Source organism: Mercenaria mercenaria, chromosome 17 (genome assembly GCF_021730395.1).
Source record: "Mercenaria mercenaria strain notata chromosome 17, MADL_Memer_1, whole genome shotgun sequence".
In the NCBI taxonomy this organism is placed as follows: Eukaryota; Metazoa; Mollusca; class Bivalvia; order Venerida; family Veneridae; genus Mercenaria; species Mercenaria mercenaria.
The window spans coordinates 72,328,152-72,352,354 of record NC_069377.1 but is presented as its reverse complement, the minus strand read 5'-3'; the positions used below and the strand labels follow the sequence as shown (position 1 = coordinate 72,352,354).

The window sequence follows — 24,203 nt, the reverse complement described above, 5'->3', positions numbered from 1 at the left end:
GTGACCACATCCCCTGGTAGCCATCTTTTTTAACGAATCAGAATAATTTTAATACTCTTGGTAGAGGGTCAAACAACGACCATTTGTGTGAAATTATTTTAAAATCGGGTCAGCAGTTTCATACAAGAAGATTTTTAAAATTTCCATTATATACATACAAGAATGTGACCATTCATCAACTTTCACCACACAGTTTAAGAGGAGCTGTTGTTCGAAGAAAGTATGGATGGACAGACTGAAAGATAGACGGAATGAGGCTGAGTCAACACAATAGCTCACCAAAAGCACTTTGTGTTGTGATGAGTGAAAATCTAAACTCTTCAATTTTATAAACAAGAGGGTCATGATGACCCTGGATTGCTCACTTGAGAAATATGAGCTACATGTTTCAAATGTCAAACTGATGATTTTTAGAAAATTTTTGGAAGATTTTCCGATGTACAATCAAGTAACCCCTGGGGTGGGGCCAATTTTACCCCAGGGGTCATGATTTCAACAAAGTTTGTAGAAGTCTACTAGGCAATGTTACATATCAAATACCTAAGATCTAGGCCTTCTGGTTTATTTTTAGAAAATTTATGAAATTTTCCCTATGTACAATCAAGTAACCCCTGGGGCTGGGTCAATTTGACCGTGGGGGTCAAGATTTGAACAAATTTTGTAGAGGTCCACTAGGCAATGCTACATGTCAAATATCTAAGCTTTAGGCCTTCTGGTTTATTTTTAGAAAATTTTGAAGATTTTTCTTTGTACAATCAAGTAACCCCATGGGGCAGGGTCAATTTGATCCCGGTGGTTATGATTTGAACAATTTTGTAGAGGTCCACTAGGCAATGCTACATGTCAAATATCTAAGCTCTAGGCCTTCTGGTTTATTTTTAGAAACATTTTTCCATAGGTAAATCATGTGACCCCTGGGGCAAGGTCAATTTTGACCCCGGGGGTCATGATCTGAACAAATTTTGTAGAGCTCTAGGCCTTCTGGTTTATTTTTAGAAAGTTTTGAAGTTTTTTCTTTGTACAATCAAGTAACCCCATGGGACGGTGTCATGATTTGAACAAATTTTGTAGAGGTCCACAAGGCAATGCTACATGTCAAATATCTAAGCTCTAGGCCTTCTGGTTTATTTTTAGAAATTTTTTGAAGATTTTCCTATGTAAAATCAAGTGACCCCTGGGGCGGGGTCAATTTTGACCCCGGGGATCATGATTTGAACAAATTTTGTAGAGGTCCACTAGGCAATGCTACATGTCAAGTATCTTAGCTCTAAGCCTTCTGGTTTATTTTTAAAAAAATTTTGAAGATTTTCCTATAGAAATCTATGTAAAATCAAGTGACCCCTGGGGCGGGGTCATGATTTGAACAATTTTGTAGAGGTCCACTAGGCAATGCTACATGTCAAATATCTAAGCTCTAGGCCTTCTGGTTTATTTTTAGAAACATTTTAAGATTTTCCATAGGTAAATCATGTGACCCCTGGGGCAAGGTCAATTTTGACCCCGGGGGTCATGATCTGAACAAATTTTGTAGAGCTCTAGGCCTTCTGGTTTATTTTTAGAAAGTTTTGAAGTTTTTTCTTTGTACAATCAAGTAACCCCATGGGACGGTGTCATGATTTGAACAAATTTTGTAGAGGTCCACTAGGCAATGCTACATGTCAAATATCTTAGCTCTAAGCCTTCTGGTTTATTTTTAAAAAAATTTTGAAGATTTTCCTATAGAAATCTATGTAAAATCAAGTGACCCCTGGGGCGGGGTCATGATTTGAACAACTTTAGTAGAAGTCCACTAGGCAATAATAAAAGGCAAATATCTAAGCTTTAGGCCTTCTGGTTTTTGAGATTTTTTAAGATTTTCCTATGTAAAATCAAGTGACCCCTGGGGCGGGGTCAATTTTGACCCTGGGGTCATGATTTGAACAAATTTGGTAGAGGTCCACTAAGCAATGCTTCATGCCAAATATTTAAGCTCTAGGGCTTCTGGTTTTTGAGAAGAAGATTTTTTAAGTTTTTCCTTTCGGTTGCCATGGCAACCAGAGTTCTGCATGGAATTCAATTCTTTGAAAAAAATTTGTAGAGCTTCACCCAAGGAACATTCCTGTGAAGTTTAGATGAAATTGGCCTAGCGGTTTATGAGGAGATGTCGTTTAAAGTAAAAGTTTACTGACGACGGACAACGTACGCCGGACGGTGAGTGATCCTAATAACTCACCCTGAGCCTTTGGCTCTGGTGAGCTAAAAAAAAACCAACACAAATATATGTGAATTAACATTTTATTATTTCTTCAACAAAATGAGTAAATATTGTAAATAGTTTTCACTATGTCTTTGAATTTCTGTATGCAACTTTAAACAGAACAATTTGTATCAATATACACAGAACCATTCAAATCCTTCCTATCTATACACATAAAACAAAAGCTGTATGTAAAACACGTGTGTGCCACATGATGGCCTGCCCCAGGTAACTGGGTATGTAACTTGCAATATGAAATAACTTGAGTCCTAGGACAATAAAAGAACTATATCAGAATTCTCTACTGTTGACAGTATATCATCCTATAAAGTTTAACACACAAGCAATCATCTATGACATTGTTGTGCTCATACATCTTTCAATATGAACAACATGATCTTTAATTCTGTGACAATAATTTATAACAATAGATACAGGTCTGTTGAATTTTACACTGTTCGTAATGCCATTCCAATGATCAAATATTTACGTATGACAAAATTGAGGTATTGTGTGCTGACCTGATGCTTTTGTAGGTGATATTCACTGTATGCTACTTTTGATAAGAGTTGTTGGAAATACTAAAAGTACTAGGCAGCATAAAAATATATCAGTGACCAGTTTCTATCTGACAATAACAGTCAAACAGACATACTTACTCCCGAAAAAAATAATAGCTACAGCCAGTCATAAAGTTAAACTGCCATGAATTATTTATCAGAAACTAAATTGTCAACAGACTGAACAGCTGAAATACAGTACCTCCACCCCCACTCCACGACCCCATACTCTTCTTCAAAGAGAGGTATTTTAAACCAGAATATAATTCTCACTTTTAATCTATAAATATGAATAATACTCGAATTACGTACCAAAACTCTCACTCCCATATACAGTTTCTCATATAATACAGTAATGCATACAAAGTTCTTATTATATATAATTCTTCAATATCACTTGAATTCTCCAAGACAATTATTGTTACAGATATTGAATTTGCTATTACATATATGTTCAGACAGTAAATTTTGTGGCTAACAAGGGCTGTATGTAAAACACATTTACACCTAATAGTGGCCTGTCCTACTTTCAGTCCCGAGATCACTATGACCTTACCCTTTGACATACTGACCCTAACATAATATGGGTCATCTACTGACCACAGGCAATCATTCTATGAAGTTTGAGGACTATACACTGAACCAAAAATGTTTTCAGTGATAGTCATTGTGACCGTGATCTTGGACCTACTGACCTAAAAACCAATAAGGGTCATCTACTGACCACATGAAATCATCTTCTTAAAGTTTGATGGCAGAAAGTCAAAGAGTTCTTCAATTACTGTGAAGACACCTTTTTCAGTCTTGCAGTCAATGTGACCTTGGCCTTTGACCTACTGATACCAAAAATAATACTGTCATCTTCTGACCACAGGCAGTCATCCAAAACTGTAAGCCATATAGTTCTTTAGTTATTAGGAAGAAACTGTTTTCAATAAAAGTCACTGTGACCTAAACCTTTGACCTACCTATTCCAAAAACTATTGGGGTCATTTACTTATCACATGCACTCATCCCATGAAGTTAAGTGACTGCTGGCCACAGCATTTTTTACTAGCTGAGCACACAACATTTTCAGTCTCAAGTTCACCATGACCTTGACCTTTGACACACTGACCCACAAAACAATAAGGGTTCATGTACTGATCACAGGCAATCATCCTTTTGACTTGGACGACTGCAGGCTAAATTGTTCTTTAGTTATCAATGGAGCTGGAACTATTTTCAGTAGATGTCTGTGACCTTAGCCATCGACCTACTGGCCCTAAAACAACAGGGGTCAGATTAACTATTGTACCTCCAAGCTTTCTCTAGTTAATGATCAGAAACCAAAATTTATGTGCTTCCAACCGAAATACCCAATGATAGGCTGACCAACAAAGCATAGCAATATACCCCTTCTTCTTTAAAGGTGGGGGAGATTATAAAATTTAGAACAGTAAAATGTCTATCGACTAGGTGGGTATCTAGAGAAAACATTCTCAGGGAACAATAGCAACGAAAAACAAGTCAAAACAATCAATTGCAATAGACAAAATCAAGCCAGAACCAATCAAAATTTCTGAAAACATTAATCTCTGCCATTCTCTGTGAAAACAGTTATTACCTGAATAGTGCCTTTTGTTTTCCTTTGTCAGCTTAATCTGGCTTTAAGCTTCAAAAATTTGTATGAAGGGTAAACTGTAATGCAGAATGCAAGACAGTGGTAAAATTTAACTATGTTGCAAAGAGCTTGCTTATGGTAAAATAGCCAAGTACTCATTATTTGTCAGGTGGTTAGCTAAAGATATGAAATAAGAAACTAGTTTATCAAATAGCAAGACTATCATTTTGTAAAAACTACAACATATTTCACAAATATACATAAACTGACAAAAAATAAAGTCTGTATTCCACAATCATAAACAGGTATAAATATTTCTGTGTTTTAAAGGACATTAAAGCTTATATTTGACTAAAATAAAAACAATGTAAGTAATGGTATCATATGACTTGTATGTACTGTGCCAAATATAAAGTACTGTACACAGGACCGCTTTAAAAAGCTATAAATGACATCTGGTTTCAGTTTAGGTTCTCAATCACATTTTCTAAGAATGTTGCATTATATGTAACTACAACTGACAAAAAATTCACTGAAGAAATGCTTTTTTGCAGATCTGTATGCTTTGTTGACACATACCAAATGAAAGCCAAAAAACGACAAAAATTCATTAAAATAGGAACTTTTATCTGATATGCTGATCAAATCAGCAAATATTTTTCATTTGCTTTTAATTGTATTTTTAAAGGCCTTGGAAAATTTTTAGCTTAAAATATTCTATACTCCTGCTTATTAACAGTGAGTTTCAGGTATAAATTTCTCCTTCAACCTGTTTCTTTATCAGTTGTAAAAATGAGCCTTAATATATACTAGAGGTGCTTTTGAGAAAAGCGCATGTCTCCCACACCTGTCTAATCATCTGAATACCTGTATCAGTAGTGTTGGTATTTATGTTCAAGGGCCATAATTCGGAAGTGGGCCGATTTGGCTAGTTATCGAATTTGGCCGAGGATTCATGGTCAAACACATTTTGTTCAAGTTTGGTGAAGATCGGATGAGAAATGTTTGACTTAGAGTGCGGACAAGATTTGTGACAGACACACAGACAGGAGTAAATCAATGTCTCCCACACCACTGTGTGGTGGGAGACTTAATTTTACCAAAACTTCATTTCACAAGAAACTTCAGAAGATGTATTTAATTCAAACCTTTAAGAACATAGTACTTAGAAATTTCCATTTGTCATAAAATTACCCCCTTTGTTGATAGGAAAAAGTCGACATTGCCTGTTACACATCTTTTAAAAGACAAAATGTTTTTTAGGGCCAACAGCTAATAGAGAATGAATTTTCCTCATGAATGACCTCATTCACAAAGTTATAGCTCACTGGACATTGTGAAATAAACCCTAAATTATTCACTCCTTTTTCACACTTGACTGATTTTAAAATTAAACATCAGAAATGATACTTAATAGGTTCATGTTTATTTTATTATCAAAAATGTTGCTCCAAACAGTCACAATGATTTTAGCTAATCATCAAAAAGTGTTGTGTATTTAAAGCGGTTCCATGTATAAGATTATCTTGTTTGGTACAGAAAAAACAGTTACAAACATGCTTCTAAAACTTTGCATATATGCCATCTTACAAACTGTCAAAACTAAACATGACGAGATTCATTCTGATATGCAAAATACTTAAGCTCCTTGGAAAAACAAGAGCTGTCCGTAAGACAGCCAAGCTCGACTATTCGAAATATTGTCCCAGAAGCAGGAAAATATTACCCAAAAAGGTTAAATATCAAAGAGTTTTAAGTTCAAAAGGAGGAATAATTTGACCAAAATGTATATCGGTTATGGGACTTGCTGCTATAAACTAGTTTTATAACCCCGAAGGCACATGTGAAGTTTCAATTCAATATCTGCATTAGTTTTGGAGATAATAACTTGCATGTAAAACTTTAACCAAAATTTTCTAAGTCTAAAAGGGGGCATAATTTGCTCAAAAAACATGTTAGAGTTATGGGACTTGACCCAATGAGGTTGGTAATTGATCTAGAAAAAGTAAAAACAAGTTTCAAATCTATATGCCTTTTAGAAATAGCTGTATGTACTTGCACGCAAAACTTTAACCAGAATTTTCTAAGTCCAAAAGGGGGCATAATTTGGCCAAAATAAAGGTCAGCGTTATGGGACTTGCTGCTATCAACTAGTTTTATAACCCCGAAGACACATGTGAATTTTCAAATCAATATCTGCATTAGTTTTGGAGATAGTAACTTGTATGTAAAACTTTAACCAAAATTTTCTAAGTCTAAAAGGGGGCATAATCTGCTCAAAATACATGTCAGAGTTATGGGTCTTGACCCAGTGAGGTTGGTAATTGATCTAGAAAAAGAAAAAATAAGTTTCAAATCTATAATGCCTTCTAGAAATAGCTGTATGTACTTGCACGCAAAACTTTAACCAGAATTTTCTAAGTCCAAAAGGGGGCATAATTTGGCCAAAATGAAAGTCAGAGTTATGGGACTTGCTGCTATCAACTAGTTTTATAACCCCGAAGACACATGTTAAGTTTCAAATCAATATCTGCATTAGTTTTGGAGATAGTAACTTGCATGTAAAACTTTAACCAAAATTTTCAAAGTCCAAAAGGGGGCATAATTTGCTTAAAATACATGTCAGAGTTATGGGACTTGACCCAGAGAGGTTGGTAATTGACCTAGAAAAAGAAAAAATAAGCTTCAAAGCTATATGCCTTTAATTGATGGCTGTATGTACTTGCATGCAAAAACTTAACCAAGGTGTGACGCCGACGCCGACGCCAGGGTGAGTAGAATAGCTAGACTATTCTTCGAATAGTCGAGCTAAAAACTGGTAACCCTAACTTATTCTCAAAAGAATCTGTGCAAAAGTCCCTTTCCACTTACTACCAATACTGATCATCTTGTCCATGTACCAAGTATAAAATGGCATGTGCTGACATTGTCTCCTAAAGCAATTCATGTATTACTGCCTGGCTCTAACATATACAGAAATTCTGAGCTAATAATGTAATTGAGAAATTAGTTCAAAGACCCTGTTTAAATATGTATCACTTTGAACATCCTTGAAGTTTACCGTTTCTTAAATTTTCACTTAATTATTATACAGTCAAACTTTGTTTGCTGGAACTCGATGGGACGATCAAAATTTGTTGGAGTTATCATTAAATAGAGTCATCAAAGTTTTAGGTCATTACACCACATTGTGTATCTGGTTACTCGACTACTGACACATGTATACCGTATACGATGTATCATGCTTTAAATGGAAACATTAGTGGTACATGTGTTTCAAGTACAATAACAGCTACTTTATTTCTTACAAAGTATATCTGCATACAACACAATTACAATTATCACTAAACAATTTACTTTTGCACATAAATCATTAGAAATCGATATAAATGAAATACTTTAATTTTACTGATAGATTTGTTCATCTTTACATTATTTTTTTTGTTGGGTTTAACATCACACCAACATAATTATAGGTCATATGTCGACCTTCCAGCTTTGATGGTGGAGGAAGACCCCAGGTGCCCCTCCGTGTATCATTTTATCACGAGAGGGCACCTGGATAGAACCACTGACCTTACCTTCCGTAAGCGCTTAACATTATCACATTATACAATGTTGCTCAGGCATTCATATAAAAGTCACTAGTTTGTTTACCTGCTAAGTTTTACTGGTAATAACTGACAATATAGCCTTTAATTTTTGCAAAGGTTTTTTTTAAAATTGTATAAATTCAAATTTCATTTGCTGTAAACAAAAATTATCATCCCTGCAGTTAACAAGAATCAAATCATTATTGCAAACAGAAGATTAGATAACAAGTGCAAACAATGCTATCTGTAACTGAGTATCTCACAAGACGTAAATATATGTACCAACAAGCGCCTCTCAATCAATTTCCTGTCTTGAGTCTACTGATGCAAATATTTGGCAAACATATTGTAATGTCTGTTCAAAGGATGTGAAATGCACTATCAAAAGTCTGTCTGGACCATTGGTTAAGTTCAAGAGTTCAAATTATCGGTGTTTACATTTTCGGGGGTCAAACAATATACATTACATAAGGATTTTGCTGGGATGGAGGACGAGTTTGAGCGAAGGATGGTGTTCAAATTATCTGAGTTCAAGCAAACGAGGTTCGACTGTATTTTTTTTTTCAACATAGTTTTTGGCAAAGCTTCAAAAGGAAAACGTATTATGAAAGCTGTTTTATTAAATATGGCAAATAAATCAAATGTAATGAAAAATGTATTATAAACACTTGTTGCCAATGGCAATGAGACCACCTGGTTAAGTTCTATTAATATGCAAATGAAATGCTTTTCATTTTCTACAGAAGACAAGATTCAAGTGTAAGTCCACTTTTCATGTTTGTCTCTTGCTCTGCAGATTTCTCCCAAGTTCCAGAAACATATTTCAACTGCATTAGTATTTATTACAACTGAAAAATACTTAAATACATTTGGCAAAAACACAATCTTTTTTCTGCATCCTCAGATCTGAATATATCCTGTTGACCTCCACCTCTTAGAGAAATACATTACCTATAGTATTCCTCTAACACTGCCCCACCCATGTCAGCAGTCTCTGTGTGGAAATGAAAAACATTTCCTTCATCCTGTGATATCAGCAGTGTTTATTTTCTTTCTAAAACCTTTCTACCAAGATACTGTTTCAATTTATTAAAAGATACTAGAACTATTAACTTGAACACATTAAAACGATAGCACTATAATGAAGTAGCATTATTCTGGTCCGAATGTCATCTGTCCGGCCCCACCTTTCTTCATATAACGTCTGTAACTTTTGTATCGGGCGCTCTCTGCTAATTTGCTCTTCATTTCTTCATCTTGTTCTTTCTTCCATTCCTGAAATAAAAAGCAGAAAACATGAATGCTATATGCTAAAGCCTCCAATAATTTTAAACACACCCATGTATTTCCTACACACACAGTAACTACTATACCTTGGTTTATTTCTGTTCGCCATTCAGTCAGTATCTTTTTGGTAAGCACTGCTTTTAACAGTTTATGGTACTGTTCAAATTTAAAGAAATATGGACAATTTCATTACAGAAATTTAGCAAGATAAGGGTTAAAGTTACTGAATACCAGATCTTATATTTTCAGTTGTGGCTGTGCAACACATGAAAATATTGATCTCATGTTCACTTGCTTTAAGAAATCTCAATCTTACACAGAAACAAATGCCCTAGATATTTCTTCTTCCTGTAACTTAGTGAGTTTAATGATAAACTATAAATATGTTTTGGATCTATATAGTGAAAACACGTAATCTTCATGATAGTCAAGGTTGTAGTGAAATTTGTGATAAACTAAATACTAAATTCAGTATTCGTTCCTGGGACCAGGAAGCCTAATATAAACCATGTACAAATCACATGAATTAACAGTTCATCAAACTAGTTGGAGAAAAACATGAAAACAGAATCGCAGTGAATAAAACCATGTTTTCTTCTGTTTTGCAGTTTATGTCTTCATCAACTGGTAAAAAACATAAATGAAACTTACATCAAACTTTTCTCGTATCCACAGTTCTTTGTGTAAATACTTATCCTTTTCATGTTCTTCTAAAGCCTGAAAATCAATAAAACATGACATCTGTATATGCTATACTGAAAATCAATAAAACATGACATCTGTATATGCTATACTGAAAGGCCACTGGCAATCACCTTATAAAGTTTGGTGACTATAGGCTAAAGCATTCTGCACTTATTCTGTGTAAACCATTTTGTCTCTAGAAGTCACTGTAACCTTGCCTTTTGACCTACAGACCCCCAAAACAATATGGGTAATCTACTGATCACAGAAAATCATCTTAAGAAGTTTTATTACTGTAGGCCCAAGGGTTCTTTAGTTACTGAGCAGAAATTGTTTTCAGTTTAAATGTCACTTTGACCTTGACCTTCAACCTACTGTTTGTAAAACACAAATGCTCCAATGATCGCCTGTCATAGACAAATGTGTATGTAATCTTGTATGCTGTGAGCTAAGCCTTCATGCAAATGACCTTAAAGACAACAGGGGTTATCTACTGACCACAGGTAACCATCCTGTGAAAACTGATCAGTCAAGGGCCCAAGCTTTCTCCAGTAACTGATCAGAAACCATTTTCAACTGATCTTTACCCAAAAGGTACTGATCACAAAACAACATGATTCATCAATTATTCCATGAAAGCCCAAATCAGGTATTGATCAGAAAGTTTTTTCAGTTCCAAGGTCACTGTAACCTTGACCTTTGTTCTTTTGATCCCAAAACATCTGGGGACATCTACTGACTTCTATGAAGCCAAATGGTTTACCCACCAACAAACAAACTGACAATGCTCAACACAATATATCCTTCTCCTTCAAAAGGAGAGACATAATAATCATCAACAAAAACATAAAAACTTTTTCACAAGAAACAGGGTATTGACACAATGACAATTCCAATCTGGACACAGAACTTTTGGGGCTGACCTTGGAGTGCCTTGCTCCACTGCCTGCCCTAAGCAAACAACATTTCTCCACTTGTCTACATGAAACTGGATATACATTCAATGCCAATTCCAATCAGGACAAAGAACTTTTTGGGCTGCCTTGCTCCACTGCATGCCTGAGCAAACAAAATTTCTCCACTTCTCCACATGAAGTGGGGTATACATTCAATGACAATTCTAACCAGGAAACAGAACTATAAAGTGCCTTGCTCAACTGCCTGCCAGCGTGAATGATAATTTTTTTTTTTACTTCAACATTAATCCTTTAAAAAGAAAGAAATGCAGGTTAAACTGTATTAAAACTTACATCAAATTGGCTAGAATTAAGTTTAAGATATTTTCGTATAAGGTAGAGTTTCTCTTCATCACCATACTCCTCGCCCTTTATCTTAAACCTCCAGATCCATCTTAGATACCATTTCATATATAAGAAGAGATAGTACGGACTGAAAACAAGCTGTACCCATAATACATCAGTATACGACGGCTTCCTGTAACCTCCCCTGAAATAATTTTGACAGTTGTATAAATCATCTGTTTTTCAAAGTGACAACAAGAAATATTCTTATTCTAATACTTCTACTTATAGTACCATACATTCCATTATAATTAACACCCCTCAAAAAGTGGAGGGCAGTAATGATGGAGGGAGGTGGGGGAGGCATTCTATAAATGCAACTTCTAATGAAAGAATTTTAACAATCTGCTGGTATTCACTTACAACCTAAACTACAGTACTGCCTGGCTCTGTGGCTGTGTTTGTGGTGCTCTGTGCTTCCGAGAAATCTACCCTTACCTTTTATCTTACTTAAAATATTATGGTGTTTTTTTTAAAAAACAGTGGGAGAATTTATCAAGGGGAGGGTGTTAATTACAAAATATGTGCTAATTGTAAGAGTTGCCCTAACTGACTCAGAATGTTTAATACAAGACCACGAATCACAAGATTAACAGTTTTATCTCTGAGCATGTGGTACTTTCACAAAACACATTGGGTCTGAAGTCATTCATCCTCCACTTCAGGAGAGAACAAGTCAGTACTTGTGTAGAATTCATGAAACAGAAACTGTCCTTAACCCTATCAAACAAACTAAGAGTTACCCAATTAAAATATCATCTCAAAGATTTTCTTATATACTTCTATAAGAATTTTGGTATCAACATTCTGAACATTGAAACTTTATCAAAATTTAGGTATGACTGTTTATAGTAACATTTTTCGGTAAAACACCAAGCTCATTATACACGTTGAAGTTCACCTGGTTGTTTAGATATCTCTAATATATCATATAGTTGCACTAAATCATAGCACCATACCTTATATCCATGTTATCTTCAATAATTTGTTTAATGATGGCTTCTTCCTCTTGCTTCATTTCTTCCTACAACAGTTTAAAATACAATTTTAACAACCAGTGGCAGGGTAAACAAGACAGTCTGAAAGACAGCTATATCCCCTGCCGCTGTTATGGATAGTGGAAGGGTTGGTGGTATTGGGCGGAAGCACTGACGTTGTTAAGTAAGGGGTTTAGGAGATACAGAGCGGACACAAAATGCAGGGGTTTTTTTTACGACTGGGGGAAGAGGTCCCAGCCTGTCATTGGGGAAAGAAAATAGCGCGCGACGAGCAGTTTTGGGGGATTTTTTCACTCATGGGGGAATTTACAATTATACATAATAAACACTTTAAACTATGTTTTTATTACATATTCTTGCAACATTTAGCAACTATACACACTGTCACTTAGCAATAGATGGACTTGCACTAATGTTCACTTATCATTGTAACAAGGTGGGTGGGGAGAGTTGAAAAGCTCAAATCATTGAATATTTAAAGGTCACATGCTTTTATTCACAAAAATGCTTTAAAATAAGAGTTGCTTTTGCAAGAGTCATCATATTATTATTAAATGCATACTTTTGTTGGCTTTTTATTTCAAAAAGTCCGAAAATCACGATCACGAAAACGTGTGACAAATATGAAAAACCGAGGCAAACATTAAAAATTCTTGATAAAATACTCGTTTTAAATTTCATCTTTTCACCAGAACTATTCCATACTTATAATATCTGGTTACTTAAAACATTTATATTTTATTTTGCTCTAGCAAAATACCTCGGCAAAGATAATAAATTTGCCTAACGGCCGACCGGCTTATTTAATCGAATCAAGCACATAAAATAATTACTTTAAATTAACAACACATATTACACAATACAGCATAAGCTGTTACCGCTAATTAACAAAAGGTACAAACACGATAATCTGACTCTGCATTGTTAATCAATCATCTATATTACATACTGATGATAACCACGTGTCAGTCAGCGCATGGCGTGATTGACATGTCGGTAGCTAATTAACATACGACGCTCCGCCTACTGTCATACTTACGCTGGTGTTGACAAACAGTATGAAGTTCACTGGGATTTTGATTGATAAGGGGCAGAGCTTTAGAACTCGTTATGCATCAAAGAGTATTACCGCGAGACAAGCAGACGCCCACGGCATATTATGTGCGGGTCAGATACGAGTTTTTATCGATTTTCGCTGGTCAGAACCGGAACCTCGGGTCCACTGAACGCTCTTTTAACATTTTTCTACTATTTCTAAAGGTTTTCACACCCATTGAAAATTGTGAAAGACCGTCTGCAATTGTGAACGGGTCCGATCTTCGGTCGGGAAAATCGCTGGGAGTAATCTCCATTGCTTTGTTTACAATTTTGGAGGGGGGGATTTCGGACGTAGGGGAATTTCGACTGCGGTAGGGGAAATCCTTGGCTGTGGGGGAAATCCTCGGCTGGGGGACAAGGCAGATATTCGGCCTCTGCTATAGAATAAAAAAAAACCCTGAAATAGAAGGCTCAAACTTTTGACCTTGAGTTGTGACCTTGACCTTGAGCCAACATGGCTGACTCATGAGTTATGTGCATCGTCTTGATGAGGTGATCATTTGACCAAGTTTCATGAAAATCCTTCAAGGGGTTTAGGAGATACAGAGCGGACACAAAATGGAAGGCTCAAACCTTTGACCTTGAGTTGTGACCTTGACCTTGAGTCGACATGGCTGACTCATGAGTTCTGTACATCTTCTTGATGAGGTGATAATTTGACCCAAGTTTCCTGAAAATCCTTCAAGGGGTTTAAGCGGACACAATTGTTACGGACGGACAGAAGGACGGACGTATGGATGGAGACCATTCCTGAAACCCCCCACACCCCACCACTCGTGGTGGGGGATTAATAACAAGTAAAACTACAAAAATTGATACAATCTATTGCAGTTACTTCTGCAATATGTAAAAAGGTACTTCTTTGGCTATCCTTCAAATGGAAATATACACTTGCAAAATACATGAATAGTTTTGTAAAAGGCAGCTAAAGGTTAGACATATAATGCAAAAAAATAACAACACAAGATTTGGTTACTTCTGTCTTACTTGATAGATATTGTTTTCAGCTATTAAAACACAAACAAGGAAAAATATCTGTCGATTAATTTTTTTTTTTTTTTTTTTTAAATATGTTTTTTGTCAAATTTACATATTAATCTTGAGTATTTATTTGATGTAAAAACTTCAGCCTTTTATGTGAAATAATAATGATGTAATTCTGTGTCAAATCTTTTTCAAATATTGTACTGCTACTCATCAAGACATATAAACACAGATTCAACTGTATAATTATATTGCATTTTTTATGCTTTGATGCAAAACGCTATTTCCTTTTTTTTTTCCAAGTGAGTTGTCTCCCTTGAACATTGGTATTTATGCCAAACAACATATAACTTTAATTGATGATATCTGATACTTACATGTAGTTTTAGAATTCAGGAAAGTTATAAGAAAATCTATCAATTAAAAATAAACTAATCAAACAAGTTAATTTAATTTACTCCATAAAAATATTTGAAATGCCCGCTATGTAAAACAAGAGCACCACCTTGCAGGTGCAGACGCTCATCTGATTTTTTTGTCTCTTTAATAGAAATATTGTCATACCCATGATTTTCTAAGTCCAAAAGGTGCCATAACTCTTGCAAAAAAGCAATGTAGAGTTATGGTACTTGCTGTGCAGAGTCAGCTTTTAATGGTGAATAACTGCTCTAAGTTTTAAAGCAATAGCTTTGACCGTTAAGGAGATAAGTTGACCTAAATGCAAAACTTAATCAAGAAATCTGATTTTTTCTAAGTCCAAAAGGGGTCATAATTCTTGCAAAAAGCAGGATGGAGTTACATTTCTTGCTGTACAGAGTCAGCTTTTGATGGTGAACAAGTGTTGCAAGTTTCAAAGCAATAGCTTTGATAGTTTAGGAGAAAAGCTGACCTAAACACAAAACGTAACCAAAAAATCTGGTTTTCTAGGTCCCAAATGGGCCATAATCCTTGCAAAAAGCAGGGTGGAGTTATGTTTCTTGCTGTACAGAATCAGCTTTTGATGGTGAACAAGTGTTGCAAGTTTCAAAGCAATAGCTTGGATAGTTTAGGAGAAAAGCTGACCTAAACATAAAACTTAACCAGGCAACGCAGACGCAGTCACCGACGAAGATCAAGTGATGACAATAACTAATCATTTTTTTTTTAAATCAGATGAGCTAAAAACAAGAGGGTCATGATGTTGTTTTTGAAATTATTTTGAAATAGCACCACTGTTTTCTGACAAATATATTTCAAAAGTTTTTACTATTTAAATAAAAATGGGCCGTTAATGAGTGTGTGTTGGAGGGCTGTGTGGGAGAAGGGACACAAGGTCAAGGGAATGACAACATAGGATACTAAGAAGGAATATAAAACAAGAAGATGTTTAAAGTTTCCAACACAAAACAGAATAATTTGTTTAATCTTCATAAAGGTCCACTCAAGATACATTTGTGTAAAATTATTTAAAATTCAGGCCAGCAGTTTCATACAAGAATTTTTTTTTAAGTTTCCATTATATAAAATTAATATAGGGGAAAGTGGCCATGCCCCCTGGCAGCCATGTTTTTTAACGAATCCAAATAATTTGAACAATCCTGGTAAAGGATCAGAAAAGGCCCATCTGTGTGAAATTATATTAAAATCAGCACAGCAGTTTCATATAAGAAGATTTTTAAAGTTTCCACTGTATATATATAGAACAAAATGGCCACACACCCTGAAGGCAATGCTTTTTGGCAATTGGAATTATTTTAAAGGTCTTGATAGAGGGTCATAAAAAGGATCATTTGTGTGAAATTACTTTAAAATCAAGCAAGCAGTTTCTAACAAGAAGATTTTTTAATTTTCCACTATATACATGTAGGGAAAAGTTACCAAGCCCCCTGGCAGCTGTGTTTGTGATGAATTGGAATTATTTGAACAAACTCGGTTAAGGATCACAGACAAACCGTTTGTGTAATATTATTTTAAAATAGGACTGGCCCTTTAGATGTCATTTGAAGATTTTTCTATTTTTAGCTCTGACAGCCCCTATGTGCAACCAAGCGTCATTGTTTGAACAAGTGAACTGTTTGGAAGAAGATCACTCAAAGAACATCCAGGCCAAGTTTCATTAACTTTCACTCTATGGTTTCAGAGAGGATTTGTTTGAAGAAAAGTGTGGACGAATGTACAACGGACTGCAAGTAATCACAATAGTCCACCCGGAACACTCTGTGCTCAGATGAGCTAAAAACACTGTAAAACAATTTTACAGACATAATGATACCTTGATTACTTTACTGTGCAAAATGTGGGAGAAGCATACACATTCATCTTCATCAGTCCATGTATCATTTTCTTACAACACTATGTTCTTGAGCATCAAACCTCATTCATTTATTACATTACCTTATCTATTTCCATGGGAAAAGATAAGCTACATGTACATAGGTACATTCATGATTGTGACATAATAAACTATACGAGCAAATTATAATTTATAAACCTTTGAAAATTCTGCAATGGTAGGCAAGAAAAATGATTTTACAGGTGATACAGGTGTTTTCCAAACTTTCGAGACAGCTTAGTGCTTGGTTTCACATTCCCTACTATCCCTCAGGTTGGAAGAACCCTGATCTACACAGGCATACATGTAAAGTCTTATATACAAAATAATATTTAGATATAAAGACAGAAATATGGAATGTAGTATGCTTTCAAGAGTTACAGCTTTCAGAATTTATGAAAATTCCTTATGGATAAACAATTATATTCAGGGATATCCTATTGAGAGGACACATTCATACTTACCTTTGATTTCCTTCCTGATTCTTTCCTCTTGGATACTGGTAGTAGACCTTCCTCCTTGGCTATAACCTGGGCCTTGTACCGGTACTTCTGTTCCTTGCATAGATAGTTAATTGCTTCCTTGTAATTGGACCATGCTCCATAATACTGCAAACATACCAACTCCAGTAACACATGCAATTAGAGACTTAAAAATCTATCACTTCATACTCTTAGATTATACAAAATTTATTTTAGGTCGATTGTGAAACAAGCTCTACAGCGTATGTTAATCACTCTCGACACCTCATTCCTGATGGAATCCATCACCACGAGGGGATGAGAGAATAGAAGCCAGTTTCCCTGTTAATGCGGAGCTTCAAGCAAGGGAACTACTGGTACCATTTTTCACGTCTTTGGTATGATGCTGCATGGGATCGAACCCACGACCTCCCGCACTCCAACCAGATATTCTACCACAAGGCTAACAAGGCGGTTCAAGTTCATGCTCTTGTTTTAACTCGTGATGCTTATCAATGAACAACAGCTAGTGGAATTAATTCAGTCCTTATTTTCATGAAATAAAGTTATTTTCAACAGTGATTTCTTTCTTTTTCTTCCTGTTATGCATTTCCAAAACTTACAATCATTACGCTCAGATCTTTCCATCTTACAGATGCACAGATAGTAACAACTATAAAAACTCAAAGTTACAAGTTATGCTAAAATATTAAGAAAGTAGGTCAGTAGGTCACATTCATGGTCACTGATAGTCAGTTTTAAGATCAGTGTGCAAAACTGTATATATTAAACAGTCTAGGAAATATAATCAGATAATTTTTTTAAGTATTTTTCCTATATAACTCACATAACTAGTGACCCCCGGGGCGGGGCCTCTTTTCACTCCAGGGACATAATTCGAATAATCTTGTTAGTTAACCACCAGGCAATGCTACATACAAAATATCAAAGCCTAGGCATTGAACTTTCAGACAAGAACATTTAAAAGTTTTTCCTTTATAAGTCTAGGTAAAACTTGGGACACCCTGGGTGGAGCCTCTATTCAAATCAGGGGTATAAATTGAATAATCTTGGTAGAGGACCACAAGGCAATGCAACATACCAAATATCAAAAGCCTAGGCCTAGTAGTTTCAGACAAGAAGATTTTTAAAGTTTTTTCCTATATAAGTCTATGTAAAACTTGGGACCCCCAGGGCAAGGCCTCTTTTCAACCCAGGGTAATCATTTGAACAATCTTGGTGGAAGACTATTTTTGGACCACCGGGGGGGGGGGGGGGGGGGGGGGGGGGAACCTCTTTTCACCCCAGGGGCATAATTTGAACAATCTTTATAGAGAACCATTAAATGATGTCACATGCCAAATACGGAGGCTCTATACCTTGCAGTTTTGGACAAGAAGATTTTAATTTTTTCTTTTCAATTGCCATGGCAACCAGTTTTGTGTGGAATTAAATTATTTGAATAATTTTGAGAGGGGGCCACTCAAGGATCATTACTGTGAAGTTTGGTGTAAATCTGCCCAGTGGTTTTGAAGAGGAAGATTTTTTTATAAAAATGTTTGTTTGTTTTGTTTGTTTGTTTTGGGTTTAACGCCGTTTTTCAACAGTATTTCAGTCATGTAACGGCGGGCCGTTAACCTAACCAGTGTTCCTGGGTTCTGTACCAGTACAAACCTGTTCTCCGCAAGTAACTGCCAACTTCCCCACATGAATTATCAGAGGTGGGGGACTAATGATTTCAGACACAATGTCGTTTATCAAATAGTCACGGAGAACATACGCCCCGCCCGAGGATCGAACTCGCGACCCCGCGATCCGTAGACCAACGCTCTTACCTACTGAGCTAAGCGGGCGGGCAATGTTGACAGACGCATGACGGACGACTGACGACGGACATCAAGTGGTCACAAAACAAAAATTGTTCAAAATTTGAAAACAAGAGTCATAATGACCCTATATCGCTCACCTTATAAACTTGGCCTTGGGATCATCAAGATAAACATTCTGACAAAGTTTCATGAAGACAGGGTCATAAATGTGGCCTCTACAGTGTTAACAAGCTTTTCCTTTGATTTGAGTGGTGACCTAGATTTTGACCCCATATGACCCAGTTTCTAACTTGGCCTAGAAATCATCAAGATGAACATTCTGACCAAGTTTCATGAAGATAGTGTCATAAATGTGGCCTCAACAGTGTTAACAAGCTGCTCCTTTCCTTTGACTGGGTGACCTAGTTTTTGACCCCACATGACCTAGTTTTAAACTTGGCATAGGAATCATCAAGATAAACATTCTGACAAAGTTTCATGAAGACAGGGTCATAAATGTGGCCTCTACAGTGTTAACAAGCTTTTCCTTTGATTTGAGTGGTGACCTAGATTTTGACCCCATATGACCCAGTTTCTAACTTGGCCTAGAAATCATCAAGATGAACATTCTGACCAAGTTTCATGAAGATAGGGTCATAAATGTGGCCTCAACAGTGTTAACAAGCTGCTCCTTTCCTTTGACTGGGTGACCTAGTTTTTGACCCCACATGACCCAGTTTTAAACTTGGCATAGGAACCATCAAGATTAACTTTCTGACCAAGTTTCATGAAGATAGGGTCATAAATATCATAAAGATATTGATATGCACCAGGTGTAGGCTGCATTTTTCAGTGCTCTCAAATATTGATAGTTTTCTGACATTTATACTTGGTTCAGAATTCTGAAAATTGGATATATTAGGTATCATTCTGTTGTGATTGGAGTGTTGTAAATTTAATGTGAATCATAATTGTGATTTTGAAGATATTTTGATTTTTAAAAAATCATTATTGCAGTTAAATTGCCAAACTTTCATATATCAGCATAGCCTGCAGCAATAATGTGTTTCAGTGAGCGAATGTCACTGGGGATTATTTATAAAAGATCAGAGTTGCACAATATTGGATAATTACCAAGTGCACAAAAGAGACATAATCCCATGATTATCAAAAGATTGAATGAGTTTCGATTAATGCAATATAGAGGGACTCGAGGTGGGAAAAATCAGATAAGACGAGCATGGGACACTAACAAAGGGGTAAATAATAACAACTTGGTACGGATAAAACCTGAAAACTGTACATTAGTTAAGGGGCAGAAAAACATCAAAATTTGCTCCGTCAATACATGATCAGTGAAAAATAAAACACTATATGTGACTTCATCCTTACAAATGAATTTGACATTTGTGCCATAACTGAAACATGGCTCGGTAGCTCTGTTGACAAAGCGTGCATCGGCGAACTCGTGCCTGACGGTTACAAAATGAAACATGACTCTCGTAGTGGTAGGCACGGTGGGGGTGTAGCGATCATTCACAAGGTAGCCATACAAGTGAACATTGTCACATCTAGCAAAGACAATGAATTTTCCCAATTTGAGTATATGTATTGCAATGTAGTTACAGGCTGACACTCCATAGGCCTACGGCTTGCCATTATATACAGGCCACCCCCTTCCAAAGAAAACGGTATAAACACAAACATTTTCCTAGAGCAAGAATGGCCCAATTTCTTAACTAAATATGCTACAATTGACAAGACCACCATCATTGTTGGGGACCTTAACTTCCATCTTGATTTACCGGAAAATAGTGACACAAAAAAGTTTACAAGCAGTCTAGATGCATGTGGCATGCGTCAACATGTACCAGAACCAACACGTTGCTGGGCATACGTTGGATGAAGTGATAACCAGAGATAATGATGTCACCATTTCAAATATCGAGGTTAATTAAAACTGATTGCAAAATTTGATCTCTTATCGTGTTCACAAGCCAAAAATAGCAAATTTTGGCCATTTAAGGGGCTGTAACTCTGGAATCCATGATGGGATCTGGCCAGTTTTCGAAAGGAACTAAGATATAACGCCAATACAAGTTGTGTGCAAGATTTATTAAAACTGAATGCAAAATGTGGTCTCTATCGTGTTCACAAGATATTGTGGACAGAGGAGGATGGACGACGAAGGGCAATCACAAAAGCTTACCTTGTCACTACGTGACAGGTGAGGTAAATAATGCACTGGTAGCACATCTATAACTGCTACAGCATATCAAACATCCTACCTGTACAATAGATATGACTGTTATGGTTACAGCTATGACAATTCTCACATCAACTTTAGGTGCTGTTCTTGTTCTGTAATATCTATAGTAGTTGTAGTAGAACTCATCTATAACAGACAAGAGAACATACAGATCCACATTTCCAGGTGAGACATATGCTCTGAACTTGTTCTTACTAAAAATCTGACATATTTCACCACTCTGTTAATGATTTCAATAAAGTATTTTCAATACTTCTTAAATTTCTCTACTTCAAGCTAAATTTTGTGCGTCAGTGTATTTCATTTGCCATAGTTTGTACTTATTTGAAAGATTAAATCTGATTATAATCAGTCTTCCTGCCAGTATTTGTGTCATATTAGGCAGCTGACACAACTTGAACTTTACCAGAGACCTCCACGTTGAGAGGTCAACATGTAACTCATCAACCCTTTCATCTATATTGTGAAGTATTTGGGATCAAATAAGTATATACTTAAAAATATTGGATACAGAATTTCTGAAACAAGAGAGTGTTTATGTAAACCATGCTATGTACATCATTATTAATATGAATGAACATGTATTGTAAATGTCCATTAGGTATCCAATAAACACCACATGTTTACTATAATCAATCTAACTTCCAATCATTGGCTTTCCCGTGTAATAAATAGAAAAATTAGAATCAATTCCTTGGGTAAATATGAAACAGGAACTTTGGATGTACAAGTTTAACCACAGCCATGGTAACATGCTGTCTGTTTATATAACAGACAAATGTTCCAGTTACAAGTTGAAACACAGAGGAAGTGTCTTTACCTGGATGATCTAACATGTAATCATAATCATTCCTGGAATCTTCTTCTTTAAGTATCTGCAATATTCAAACATAACTGACACATCCTATAATGTACCAAGCTAAATGCCTCCTGAATGTAGATGATTTTATAAAACAAGAGGGTCATTGACCCTAAAGTGCTCACCTGTGTATAAGGCTTCAAGTGTGTTTGTATAAGTACAGAGTTAGGTTTCTTCTGTTAGCCTATATTATATACATGTCACATACACTTTTGAACCTAGGGCAATTATGGCAGACATTACAAATCTGATATCACATGTCAAATATCAAGGCTCTAGCTATTATTGATTCAGAGAAGAAAAGTGACCACGCCCCCTGGCAGCCATGTTTTTTGACGAATCGGAATAATTTGAACTTTCTTGGTAGAGGGTCATACAAGAACCATTTGTGCAAAATTATTTTAAAATCGGGCAAGCAGTTTCAAACAAGAAGAATTTTAAAGTTTCCACTATATACATATAGGGAAAAGTGAGCACGCCCTCTGGCGGCTGTTTTTTGACAAATCAAAACAATTTGAACAATCTTGGTAGAGGGTCACACAAGAACCATTAAATTTTGTGTAAAATCATTCTAAAATCAGGCTAGCAGTTTCATACAAGAAGATCTTTAAAGTTTCCACTATATACATACAGGGGAAAGTGACCACGCCCTCCAGCGGCCATGCTTTTTGACAAATCGGCATAATTTGAACAATCTTGGTAGAGGGTGACATAAGGACCATTTGTGTGAAATTATTTCAAAATTGGACCATCGGTTTAGGAGGAGATTGGTTTGAAATTTTTTCTATTTTTAGCTCTGGCAGCCCCTATGTGCAACCAAGCGTAACTGTTTGTATAAATTTGGTAGAGGACCACCCAAGGAACATCATGGCCAAGTTTCATCAAAATCCATTTATTGGTTTTGGAGGAGATGTCGTTTAAACACAAATGTTGACGACAGATGCACTACAGACACAGCGTGATCACAATAGCTCACCATGAGCACTTTGTGCTCAGGTGAGCTAAAAATCACAGGAAACAATGTCATTGTGGAAAGTGTCTACAAATATATGCAGATGATATTTCTCAGATATACAGAACTAAAATTATCCATATTCGACTTTCTTAAAAGAAAGGCAACATTGTACTAATGCTGTCTGCTAGGACTTCTTAAATCATTTTAAGGAAGTGAAAGAATTTTCAAAATTGTCTTTGAAATAAGAATTTATTGATTTATTTGGGTTTTACGGTGCACCAACACAGTATAGGTTATATGGTGCCAAACAGGACTACAAATTTTGGTTTCACATCTCATTTACATTGAAAATAAAATAATAAAGTTATCAGCATTTTAATATCAGATCAAAATGGCAACCCTCATGTTTCCATGGCAACATCAAACAAAATTACAATTTATCAAATTTCATGTAATTTTTTTAACTCTGTAAGGTAATTTATCTACTCTTTTCAGCTCTATCAAAAGCAATTATTATGTTTGTTTTACATCTTACAATTCAAGAAACATTATTAATTAATCTATTAAACAATGTTATTTGCTAAATGAATTTGGAAGTGTGTAAATGATGTCATACATGACTTCCGCAATCATCAGCCATTTCCTTAAATTTCAAATTGCTACTATCTTTTCCAGCAGTGGTCCATTTTTCAAAATTCTTTCAGTGTAATGCCAGGCTTGTGGATGGCTTTCATATAAAATCAACTCACTGTCAGGCATTCTATGCCATTTAAAGTTCTATGCAGCATGGTATATGAGGAAACAACAGTTAATAGCAAACTTGTACAGAAATTGAATGTTCACCCATTGCTAAAAACATGCATTCCTGATTCAACCCTACCACTTTCTCAATGGAAAATTTGTGTTCTACTTACTGTGCTAAACAGACAGGCTAACAAGTTAGCCATGTTATTAGCCATGTTAACTCTTTAATGTTATGGTACAATATCTTTTGACTTGTATGATAAATCAAAGTACTGATAGTACAGTACCATTGGAAGGTGATTTATGTTAGCAATCTGACTAAAGTACATCTCCTATATTACGCTACGCATAGGATCTGAAAACGACCTATTCATTGCCTCGTTCTGACGGCTCTTTCGCTAGCCATTCAGAGCCTAGCTTACAACATCTTGCAAATCTACATGTAGCATTGA

General features: G+C 35.8%; 1 protein-coding gene across 2 annotated transcripts in view; it reads right to left on the bottom strand.

Moving 5' to 3' along the window:
- Window positions 1–2,258: 2,258 nt before the first annotated feature.
- The window catches only part of LOC123536317 (dnaJ homolog subfamily C member 25-like), a 36,056-nt gene continuing 14,111 nt past the window's right edge, over window positions 2,259–24,203 (bottom strand). For both annotated transcript variants that reach the window (XM_045319414.2, XM_045319415.2), the window contains exons 5-11: window positions 22,014–22,068; window positions 21,213–21,319; window positions 17,120–17,263; window positions 12,224–12,288; window positions 11,214–11,409; window positions 9,931–9,996; window positions 2,259–9,267 (exon numbers count right to left, since the gene is read on the bottom strand). In XM_045319414.2, the coding sequence (XP_045175349.1) occupies window positions 9,145–9,267; window positions 9,931–9,996; window positions 11,214–11,409; window positions 12,224–12,288; window positions 17,120–17,263; window positions 21,213–21,319; window positions 22,014–22,068 (756 nt within the window). In that variant the 3' untranslated portion in view covers window positions 2,259–9,144. The remainder of the gene's footprint in view (window positions 9,268–9,930; window positions 9,997–11,213; window positions 11,410–12,223; window positions 12,289–17,119; window positions 17,264–21,212; window positions 21,320–22,013; window positions 22,069–24,203) is intronic.